This window comes from Hydra viridissima, unplaced genomic scaffold (genome assembly GCF_058129835.1).
Source record: "Hydra viridissima isolate aposymbiotic clone 2 unplaced genomic scaffold, HvirCarnegie_v1 scaffold_13, whole genome shotgun sequence".
Lineage (NCBI taxonomy): Eukaryota > Metazoa > Cnidaria > Hydrozoa > Anthoathecata > Hydridae > Hydra > Hydra viridissima.
Genome location: NW_028324312.1, coordinates 3402520 through 3414537, shown reverse-complemented (window position 1 = coordinate 3414537; position 12018 = coordinate 3402520). Strand labels below are relative to the sequence as shown.

The window sequence follows — 12018 nt, the reverse complement described above, 5'->3', positions numbered from 1 at the left end:
CGCTACACTACTATGTAGTTGTCCATTCTTATTGAAAGAAATAGTTTTCAATTTTTATTTAAAAAAAAAAAGATTTACTACTTTTACTTTACTTAATTTACAATTTTATTGTATTGATTTGGATATCAGTTAATTGCAATACTGACCTGAACTTAACTATTGAACGCATTTTTTAAATTTTTAATCGGGTTTTTTTTATATTGAATAGCAATATTACTTTTTATCTATTTAAAAATTTTTTTTTATTGAATTTTACAACTCGAACAAGACAAATTATCAATATTTTTACTTGAATTTTTTTTTTCTTCTTATTTTAGTTAAAATTACTTTATTTTTACTGAATTTGTATTAACTTGGATTGAGGAAAAAAAGATGGCGGCAAATTTTAAGAAACTGAAACATAACTGTGCTTCTGGTAATATCCAAATCATGAAAAAATAATTTCAGGTGGTGACAAGCAAACAATACATTAAGTTTGTAACTGATTTGTTGTTGGTCTGGTTTTTTGATCTGATTTTTTGTTGAGCAGTTTTTTTATTCATATGCAAACATATCTAACTTTCTCTCAGGAGGTTTCTAACTAAAATTTGGTTTCTTGTGAGAAAAAAATATAAAAAGTAGCCCTCAGAAAAAAGAGTTTCAATTACCATCGTCCTTGATTACCTTGAAAAAAGTTCATTTAAAGTTATTATAGTAAACTATTTATATTTCTTAGTGTTAAATAGAAATCACAAAACTTAATAAGAAACAAATTTACAATTAATATGCAGTATTAAAATAATACTGACTTTTCTTATTTAATTTTTACTTTTTATTATTAATTTACTTAAAAAGTGTGTTTACAAAACTATTTGTACACAAACTTTTTAGATGCCATCAAATATCTTTTAACTTGTTTGCAATATTGTAAAAATAGTTCGGCTTTTACACGTGATAACCACTAAACTTCAGAACAGATTTTACTTAAAGAAAAACATAAATATTAACATTACAAACTAGTTGATAATAAATTTTTGGGCTGTAAATTGATTTAAATATATGCAATTTGTATTTTCCTTTTATTTGCCGTAAAAATTAAAAATTATTCTGATACAATTTTCTTTTTGTTATGTATTTGTGATAAGAATTCTGTTTTTATTCGAAATATGAAGTTCTTTTTCTGGTATTCTATTTAAGAAAATTAAAAGTGACTCACATTACGAAGCAGAAGATGTAAAGAGCATTCATCTTCAGGTCGAAGTTGGACTATTTCGAAATACTTAACTGTTCAACTGTTTCGAAATATATTTTTAAATAAATTATATTTTCGACAGATTTGCAACTGGATAATACACGTTATTTGTTGCCATTCTTTTTATCTGAATAAACACAGCAAACCACTTAGGTATGCTGTGTTTATCAAGATAAAAGACTGAACTAACATTGGAAAATATTTGATGATAGAGCTAAGTTTAGGTGTTTAGAGAGTGAAAACAAAAGATTTTATATAAGGTGATATAGCTAACAATTTGATGTTTTCCTAAAATGTTTCTAATGGTTTTTGTTGCATTCAAAGCTTTCTTCTCTTCTTGATTAAGTCCGTTAATGGAAATAGTATCTCATCTAAGTCTTTCAATTGGAGAAAGTTTTGTTTCATTTTACACCCAGGTTGTATGTTCATGAGTAGCGTGAATAATTTTTAATCCCTGCATTATTTCCTCTAAATAAATTTCATTTTTTCAGAGTGTACAATCAAAAAGGGCAAATTGATTTCTGCGAGTTAACATTTAAGCTGCAAAGCTATCAAAGCAATCTGAGACTTAAGACAAATTTATGATAAATGCCATGCTTTTATACAGTATTGGTATCCAAGCATCATCATCAGTCCTTTTATACCACTTCATATAGATAAGTTCCCTGCCATTTAAATGAAGACTGTCATACTTTTTGCTAAGGGTTGAAAGATTCAGCTTGTTGTGATTGCAATCAAAAGTTTCCTTTATAGCTATTTCCTTTATTACTATTTATAACGTTTTGGTTATAATATTAGTGATTAGCATGTGTTTAGTAGGATTATCTCTTGGAGAGGTTGCCTTACTTAAGGTATTATTCATCCCACCAAAGTTTAATGAGTTTCAGAGGGGGCAAAGGCTTTGTTGTTTCTAGGAAATTTAAAAAGAAATATTAAAATTCAAGTATGACTTATGCTGATTTTGTGACTAATGTTGATTTTTGAGACTCGCAAAAAGTCAAGAAATCAAAGTTAGTCATAAAAAGTCTAGAAATCAATAAATGCACTAAAGAAAAAGACTTTAAGCAGGCATCATATGATTGAGCTTCTCATCAAGATATCATAATATAATTTATTTTCATCAAGGTATCAAATGTAATTTATTTTCATCAAGGTATCAAATATAATTTATTTTCATCAAGGTATCAAATATAATTTATTTTCATCAAGGTATCAAATATAATTTATTTTCATCAAGGTATCAAATATAATTTATTTTCATCAAGGTATCAAATGTAATTTATTTTCATCAAGGTATCAAATGTAATTTATTTTCATCAAGGTATCAAATATAATTTATTTTCATCAAGGTATCAAATATAATTTATTTTCATCAAGGTATCAAATATAATTTATTTTCATCAAGGTATCAAATATAATTTATTTTCATCAAGGTATCAAATATAATTTATTTTCATCAAGGTATCAAATGTAATTTATTTTCATCAAGGTATCAAATATAATTTATTTTCATCAAGGTATCAAATATAATTTATTTTCATCAAGGTATCAAATATAATTTATTTTCATCAAGGTATCAAATATAATTTATTTTCATCAAGGTATCAAATGTAATTTATTTTCATCAAGGTATCAAATGTAATTTATTTTCATCAAGGTATCAAATATAATTTATTTTCATCAAGGTATCAAATATAATTTATTTTCATCAAGGTATCAAATGTAATTTATTTTCATCAAGGTATCAAATATAATTTATTTTCATCAAGGTATCAAATGTAATTTATTTTCATCAAGGTATCAAATATAATTTATTTTCATCAAGGTATCAAATGTAATTTATTTTCATCAAGGTATCAAATATAATTTATTTTCATCAAGGTATCAAATGTAATTTATTTTCATCAAGGTATCAAATATAATTTATTTTCATCAAGGTATCAAATGTAATTTATTTTCATCAAGGTATCAAATATAATTTATTTTCATCAAGGTATCAAATGTAATTTATTTTCATCAAGGTATCAAATATAATTTATTTTCATCAAGGTATCAAATATAATTTATTTTCATCAAGGTATCAAATATAATTTATTTTCATCAAGGTATCAAATATAATTTATTTTCATCAAGGTATCAAATATAATTTTTATAATGAACAATCTCGAAATAACTGTTGTAAATAACTTGAGGATGGTTTGCTAAATTTTGATCATAGCTATCCCAGATAAAAACTTTAATTTTATTTTTTTGGAACTCATGCTACTTTATGAAGCTTTGTGAACTTCTCACATAAGTTTTTACAAAAAGCTAAAAACAGCTTAAATTCCAAAATTCCGTCTAAATTGAGAAATCGATGCTAATTTGATAAAAATGCCGGATTGTTTTAACTAAAAATTCTTTTATCATTTTGATTTCCCTTTTTTTTTCCACTCAATCGGAGGTTTTCACCAATTAAGTATTTGTTTTCATCTATGTAATTGAATATACATAAAATAAAATTTGACGTGTGGAGAAATCAAACCTGTCGGTTACTCGGAATCATAGTGTAAATATTTATAAAGCGTTAAAATTAGAGTCAGAAATCTCAGAAATCTTAAGAAGTCTGAAGATGATTTACGACGGCATTTATTTTCATTACGACGACATTTAGTTTCATTACGATTTTCATTTCGATTTTCATTTATATTCATTACGACGCACAGTGACCCAGATTAATCTAAAAACGGCAAAAAGTCCGAAAAAAAAAGTGGAAGTTTAATCGTTTTTAGACTTCAAATGTTAAAGTAAACGACTTTTTGATCTTAAATCAACTTTAGATAATTCCATAGGTATTAACAATGTGTAATTTTAAAGGGATATATGTGTAAAAAGTTAAATTTATCACCATAAAATTATGAAAATTTAAGGTATGTTTATCTTGTAAGAAACCTTATTTTCCACCTCATTACAAAACTTTATTTTTTTTTTTGTTAAATTACTGAGTGCTTAGATATTAATAATTTATTTGCTTTTTTTTTTAGATTTAAAAAACCGGTTTTTTTAGATAATTCTTTTGAAAATTAAAATTTTAATGCACAATTTTAAACATAAGTGCCAGCCAAAAAAAAATTCCACATTGTTCCACGTTCAATTTTCGTAAAACAAAACCATTAAATTATAGCTAAATAAACCCTGAAGTATTTACTGCGACCTCCTGCTCCTTTAGGAGATATTTTAAATAGATTCATGCATAGTTTTGTCAAATGCAACACCCGCCCCTCCGTTTTCGATTTAAAAACAGTTTTCGGACGTTTGTGTAATAATTCACAAACCTCCGAAAGCTGTTTTTAACAATGATATATTAAAAATAACTAGATGTCTAACTTCCGCGTATTTTTTGAAGCAAAAATCGGCCATTATGGGGGGCGAATTTAACAAATCAAAAGCTTCGTATTTGTTTTGTTTTGATAAATAGCGTAAAGATTTTGCCCTCCATAATGGCCGATTTTTGCTTCACTTTTTCTTATACCAATTTACGGCAGTTAGACATCTAGTTATTCTTAACATATCATTGGTTTTTAAATCGAAAACGGAGGGGCGGTGTTGCGTTAGACAAAACTATATATGAATCTATTCTGGTATTGGATATTAGTACTGAATTATTGAACTAGTTAGTAATTCAAGTTGTGAAAAGATTTTCATACTCTGATTTTTTTATTTTTGGATTATAAATTGTTTTTTTGTTTTTTTTTTGCGTTAAAGATTTATAACTCGCTTTGTAACGCGTCTGCGCGCGTTTAGTAAATGCGTGCGTTTAACACGTACACGAGCGTTTGTGTATTAATATAATATTGTTATATTATGGGTCAAGGAAGCTAAATGTTTTACTAAAAATAGTATTTAGAATTTTAAAGTGCACTAACGCGTGTTTTAACGCGTACATGTGCGTTATACGGGTAACTAGTGCATGTGAAAATAATTTTAAGTTCCTAATTTGAATTCCTTGACCCCAAAAACCCCTATTTTGATGTATAGTATATGTTTAATGTACATGTATTTAGTAGTTAGGTGTTTTTTGCCGCTTTTTAACCTTTTTAACTCACTGTGCGACGGCATACGTCTTCAGCGTGTTATTGTTTTTTTGTTTTCTTTTCTTATTATAAGAAAAAAAAAAACAAACAATCGCACACCAAATGCTGTTTAAACAAAGGCATAAATACCCGGAAAAAATGTGGGAAGGAAATGTGGCAATAAAGATATAAAGGTTACAAATTAAGCAAACTAATTAGTTAAAATGGAAGTTACTTAAATATTTATTTCTTTATTTTGAGCTATTTTTTAAAAGAAGTCGTCTGCATCTGAACACTCTAAATTTGCTGTTTTACCTGTGATTCTTTCATTTTATGTAAGCACAAATTATTCGAGAGTTTCGGCCATTCAGAGATACCGTTTTAAACTGGTGCAACTGTATGAAGAACTGCATTTTGAAGAAGACCCGCAACAATTCGGAGACAAAGTTTTGTAGCACTGTCAGCAGTTAGTCATTCAATATGATGCTTCAAGGGACTGTAAAGACATAAAAGTCAAATAAAGAGGCATTTAAATTGTGTGGCTCATTAGCTCTGACTTATAAACTTAATTATCTTTTATTTATTTTTTTTTCTTTTCAGTTCTTTTGCATAATTCTTGTTAAAATATTTATTTTAACAGACTAAGTATGATAGTATGGCAGCCATTATACAAGTTTATCTTTTGTTAAAAAGGAAGGTACTTGCTTTGTTCATTTGGTTACCATCGTTTTTTTCATTTTTATTCTGTCAATGGTAAGTTTAATTTTAAAGTTCTTAATGGGTGTTCTTCAAGCTCCCACATGTTAATTATACAGTTTGAATCCAAGTTACCTATTGAGCTCTTCATGCTCCCACATGTTAATCATACAGTTTGAACTCAAGTTACCTATTGAGCTCTACTTTGAATCTTGATCTACTAAATGAATTTGGCTGCTGACTAGGTCCTCCCCCCTTCCTAAAATGATAGACGAGAGGAACAATCAGATCAAAATGTCAGGAGATGGAGAAAGAGATTTTATGAGTAAATTTAAAGAAGCGCTTTCATTATAGTATTTTCTAATACTTAAGTTAAAGATAAAAGTGATATAGTCTATGTGAATGGGGACATTATTTTCGTGAATTTAGGGGTGCATATTATTATGTATATTATTTACACGCATAATTTTATATGTATATAGGGTGGGGATGAATATTTTTCTTTTATAGTTTGGACTGAGAGTGAAAAATTTTCAAAGTGAGCTGGAGGAGGGTATTGAAACAGTGATTCACACTTTGTTTCCCTATCAAAACTTTCTTAAAACATAGAAACAAAAGTTAGAGAGAGATGGTTAGAGTAATTGAGACAATGAAGATACTAACCCTCACTCCTAAGGTGGTTGAACTTTCTTATCTAATGTTCTCAATTATTGGGTTAGATGATCAGAGAATGAGAGACTGTTTCTCACTTCCACCCGAATAATAGCACTTCCATTTTCAGAACTTTAAACAATTTGTGCGCAGATATGAAAAAGTGTATGAAAAGCATAACCGACTACTAACGAACATAATAGCAGAACTGACTATTGCAAAAACTTAACTAACCAATTTTCCATTCACAAAATCTATTCACAAAATCACTATTTCAACTTAATGCGGACAGTGGTAAAAAAAAAAGTCAAATCGGACACTATTTAACTGATGCTTAATTAAATATATCGAGCCAAAAATCTTAAATAAATCTATAATTTAGTTAAAATGAAGTGATCATTACCTAAGTATTAAAATAAAAGTTTGACATCTGTTTAACGAATTTGTTTACACTGCTTTGTTTCTTTTGCGCATATTTTTGACGTTTTCTTAACTTAAAAGAGTCATTTAATGTTACGTACTGCGCAAGGTCTTTTTGAAAGTAGAATTTTAAGAGAATAGGGTTTCTATTTTTAAAAATTATTATCTTGCTTTAAAGCTTTTTTTTTCATAAGACTTTTGTTAAAAACTTATTTAGTTAAATAAATAAATAACATGTTAAAAAATAATTAAATAAAGTATGTGAATCACAATGTGGTTTTTTTAAACAGATTAACTTGTGCGATACTTTTTTAAATAGGAAGAAGCTTTTTCTTAGACTCACGCGAAAATAAATGCAAAAAACAACAAAAAAAAACAACACGTAAAAAAATATTCGAAACGTGTTTGGGCCCGGAAAATTACCCGCTTCTCGCAAACGCGGCAGTCTCCAAAGGCCCACCAGAATTAATTGGCCGTGGCTTCAGCCATTCTCTCCAAGGGAATGGGTACTGGGTTTTGTGGTGAGGTATTGAATACTGCATAAGATAACTACACTCTTAACTGAAAGGTGTAAAATTACACCGTTTTATTGTCCAGCATGAAAAACACCGAAACGGTGTTAATTTACACCGTCTTGGTGTTTTTCATGTATGAAATACACACACCATTAATTAAGATTGTAGAATTATGATGCTAAATGTAAAGTTGGTTGATAGATTACCTTCGTAGAAAATTAGCTAAAATATAGTTGATATACTGCGTAAATCTTCATTTTCAACTTGCTATCACTGATTACAGTTTAGATTAGAAACTTTATGAACACACTGACGTAAATGGATCAAGAGAGAGGAATAACGCTTTTAAAAGGAAAAGAAAGATCTGCTCATTTTATACTCAAGTATAAAAAGATTAATGATGAAGATGACATTAACAGGAGAGTTATGGCTGAGAATTACCGCTAAATAAAATTTAAAAAAAGAAAAAAAGCTTGATGATGTAACATTTATGGAAAGTAATATATATATATATATATATATATATATATATATATATATATATATATATATATATATATATATATATATAATTTCAACCCTGTTTGGCCTTAAAGCTGAAAAAATTGATCAGCATTACAACACTTAAACATAGCTCTATTATCATTTGTTTTCTAATGTTAGTTCAGTCTTTAACCATAACAAACACAGCATACCCTAACGGATTGTTGTGTTTGTTAAGATGAATAGAAGGGTAACAAAGAACGTGTATTGTTCAATTGCAAACGTATTGAAACTAGGTGTCAAGAAAAAATATATTTCAACTTTAATTCACTTAACTCAGTATAACTCTGTTAACTCAGTTCAAATTGAGTCCAAAGATGAAACTTTTTTACATCTTCTGCTTCGTAATGTGAGTTAAATTTTTGAATTACGCCACAATATCTTAAGAATTTTCTTAAAGCAGCAGAAGCTTGAATTCAGTTTTTTAAAATTGGTTCTCAAATGAATTTAAAACAAGATGTTACCAACTCACCATGTTATCTACGGAATCAGACATGTTATCAAAGGAACGATTTTTTTTTTATTTTTATGTTTTTACAGGAAGCATAGTTACGTTTCTGGTTCTTTTAGTTTACCGCCATCTTTATTTCTCAATCGAAACAGATTAAATTTCAGTTAAAATAAAAAAAAAACTAAAAGTTGTTTAAAAAAAATGTTCGTGAAAATATTGAGAGTTAACTTTATTCGAGTTGTAAAATTTTGTTAAAAAATGATCAAAAGTAGGTAAAAAGTTATTTTTTATTCGATATAAAAAAACTCTGACTAAAAATTTAAAAAATGCGGTCAGTAGTAGTTGCGATCAGTACTGCCATTATATGTTATTAAATTCAATACCTTAAAATTACTTCGTACTAAACTGTAAATTTAGTAATGAAGCAATTGATGTAATTAAACATATAGATGAAAATGAAAAGCATTTTTTGTTTCAATAAAAATTGAAAACTATGATATTTCTTTTAATAAAAGTAGACATATACATAGTAGTGTAACAAGAAAAAGGGCTGGGAGGTGAAAAGAGAGTCTATCATACCTTGGGTGCCATTCCCACAGGAGTGCCAAGGTAAACAAGGTTTCTAGGAAACGTATTTAATGATAAATTACAATAATTATTTAATTTACAATAAAATATTCACCGTTGTTTTGGATGAAGTTTATATTATATTAGTATGTTTTACCGTTTAAGTTTAAGGCAATTTGTAATTTGAAAACTTGAAATGGATCTACTGAAAAGATAAGTTTTTGAACTTGTACTGTTATGGCCTGGAACTCAAGAAAGTTTAGCGATTTTCTCGCCTCTCCTCCAAATATAAAGTCATAAAAATTTGTAAAACATCGTCATTAATCTTAAAACTAACCTATTTTTGGTTGATTTAGATTTTTTCTGTTTTTTATTTTAGAGGAGGGGGGGGGGGGGGGGAAGGGCAAGGAAGAGTAAGAGGAAGGATGAGAGCGTGAGAAGCCACAGAGCATTTGCTTCTTTATTTATTTGTTTTAGATTTCAACTGACGGTATTTTGCACATCAAGTTGTCCACTTCAATGCTTCTGCAATTCTACGACTGTAAAATGCAACAGACGTGGTTTGAGACATTTTCCAAGATTTGACAGATGGTTTTTTGCACGATTCATAACAGAACTCGATTTATCTGAAAATGAGATATCCACCCTTCCATATAACGCATTTAGGTCATTTTCTTCATTAACTTATCTTTCTTTGGAAAAAAACCAAATATCCAACCTTCCAACTTTCACATTTGCACCATTAGGTTCACTAAAAACTCTTAATTTGGGTCAAAACCAAATATCCACATTTCAACCTAACGCATTAAACCATTTAACTTCATTAACAACCCTTTATTTACATTCCAACCATATATCTACTCTTCCTTCTGATGTAATTAAGTCATTAACTTCATTAACTTATCTCTCTTTAGAAAACAACCGAATATCTGCCCTTCCATCTGACGTATTCAAATCATTATCTCTGTTAAAAACTCTTAATATTGGCCGCAACCAAATATCCACTTTTCCATTAGACGCATTGAAGCCATTAACTTCATTAACAACTCTTCACTTATATTCCAACAGAATATCCACCATTCCATCCGACGCATTCAAGCCATTAACTTCATTAACTAATCTTGATTTAAATGCAAACCCACTGGTGTGTGATTGTAGTATTGCAACACATATCAAAACAATGAAAATACAAGGTTCCTGTTCTGATGCAGCTACCGGAGGAAGAAATATTCCATTAGTAGATTTGCTAAGTATATCATTTTGTATTAGTTATTTTTTTATAGTCTTAATTTTTTGTTTATTTAAAATTAAAGAAAAAGATAAAGCACTAATCAAAATACAGATAATCAAAAATACACCAATCAAAAGTACACCAATCAAAAAAACACACCAATCAAAAAAACACACACAATTTACTTTATAAATAGGTTTACTCTTGATATTTGAACGAAACAGTTTTTATAAAACAACACGCATAAAAAATCTTAGTTTTAATTGAAAAATTTTATTTTAGTAACTTTATTTTCTTAAATTTCATATCTTCGTATAATTTTGTTCAGAAACTTTTTTATCTCAAGCTTTGTTTCTTAAGATGTGAATTATTTTCCTTTATAATCTTTTAATAAAATAAATTCAAAAATGCATTGTAAAAGTTATAACAAAAATCTGTGGTTTGCTCAATGAAGAACTTTTGTTAATTTAAACTGAAGAAAAAACAACAATCAAAATCAGTTTTATTAAAATTAACACATAAAAAAATCTTATTTTATTTGATTATCTGGATTTCTTTGATTTTCTTTTATGAAATATAATGTTCATTGTGCCATTTTATAAACTTTTATTTTGTCTTTAAACGTTACAAAGATACCTGCAGTAAACACCTGCATTAACAGCTATATAACAATAATAACAGAGAAAAATTAACTTTTTAGGTTTCTGTTTGAATAAAACTGCTACTTCAACCACCACTTCAACTTCCACTTTAACCACCACTTCAACTACTACTTCCACCACCACCACTTTAACTACCACTTTAGCACCTACTTTTTCACTGGCTTCTACATCCAACACAGAAACTGCGCCGACACACACTTCAGCTACCTTGAACCCATTAACAAGAATAAAATTACAAGGTAATAATTATTAGTTCAAGCTTCCTTGAAGACTTTTGATGAAGTTACATAAAAAGTTCCTAAAATACTCACCCTCCTCTCCAAGTCTCGCTATTTTTGGTTTTTTCTTGGCTTACTGCTGTTCCTCCACAACCCCCTCACTCCCTTCCCTCACGTTTATACAAAGATGGATTACTTAATAAAAAGTTATTTTAAGTTTAAGTTTAAATTAAAAGTTATCGCAATTTTACTCGTTTTTAAGCTTCATGAAAATTGGATACATTTTTTTTAGGATGTTTTGAACACAACGTTGTCGAGCCTCTTTTCATGCAGTATTTGAACTTACGCAATTTCATTGATTGGAGCAACCTAGATGCAATTGTTGATACTTGCAAAGATCTTATTTCCAAATCTAAATATAAAGTACTTTTTTTTTTTAATATAAAACTTCCTAATGATATATATATATATATATATATATATATCAGGCGTAGATGAAGGAATTTATAACTGTGGCCAATTTTTATTTTCATGGTTGAAATTTCGATAAAAGATCGATATTTTAATATATTTTCACAGCATTTATTGATTGAATAAAAAGTCGGTAACTTATAATAAGAACTCTATAGCCAATATCTTTAAATTACGGCAGACAAATTTAAACTTTTAGGGATATTCCTTAAGCGAAAAAACCCAAAACTGACGTGGCTGCCGTTAAATTTAAACTATGTGGCCATTGCCACAATGACCACCCCTTAGATCCGCGCCTGTATATATATAT

The 12018-nt window shown here is 28.3% G+C and overlaps 2 protein-coding genes and 1 long non-coding RNA gene across 4 annotated transcripts in view; 2 read left to right on the top strand and 1 right to left on the bottom strand.

Moving 5' to 3' along the window:
* LOC149880093 (uncharacterized) overlaps positions 1–1330 on the bottom strand; it is a gene marked incomplete at its 3' end in the record, with an annotated part of 38883 nt that extends 37553 nt beyond the window's left edge. The window contains exon 1 of the mRNA XM_090069990.1: positions 1196–1330. Within this exon, the coding sequence (XP_089926116.1) occupies positions 1196–1227 (32 nt within the window). The remainder of the gene's footprint in view (positions 1–1195) is intronic.
* Positions 1331–5412: 4082 nt separating this feature from the next.
* LOC149880092 (uncharacterized) lies at positions 5413–8036 on the top strand. The gene is made up of 2 exons (XR_016446399.1): positions 5413–5477; positions 5624–8036. It is a non-coding gene; the product is annotated as an uncharacterized LOC149880092 (long non-coding RNA).
* Positions 8037–8310: 274 nt separating this feature from the next.
* Positions 8311–12018, top strand: part of LOC149880091 (uncharacterized) — a 9000-nt gene continuing 5292 nt past the window's right edge. The window contains exons 1-4 of one of the 2 annotated variants that reach the window (XM_090070828.1): positions 8311–8457; positions 9604–10376; positions 11058–11258; positions 11530–11660. In XM_090070828.1, coding sequence (XP_089926954.1) covers positions 8426–8457; positions 9604–10376; positions 11058–11258; positions 11530–11660 — 1137 coding nt within the window. In that variant the 5' untranslated portion in view covers positions 8311–8425. Of the gene's footprint in view, positions 8458–9049; positions 9169–9603; positions 10377–11057; positions 11259–11529; positions 11661–12018 lie in introns of those variants that run through there. The other variant, XM_090070829.1, reaches the window with a different exon arrangement.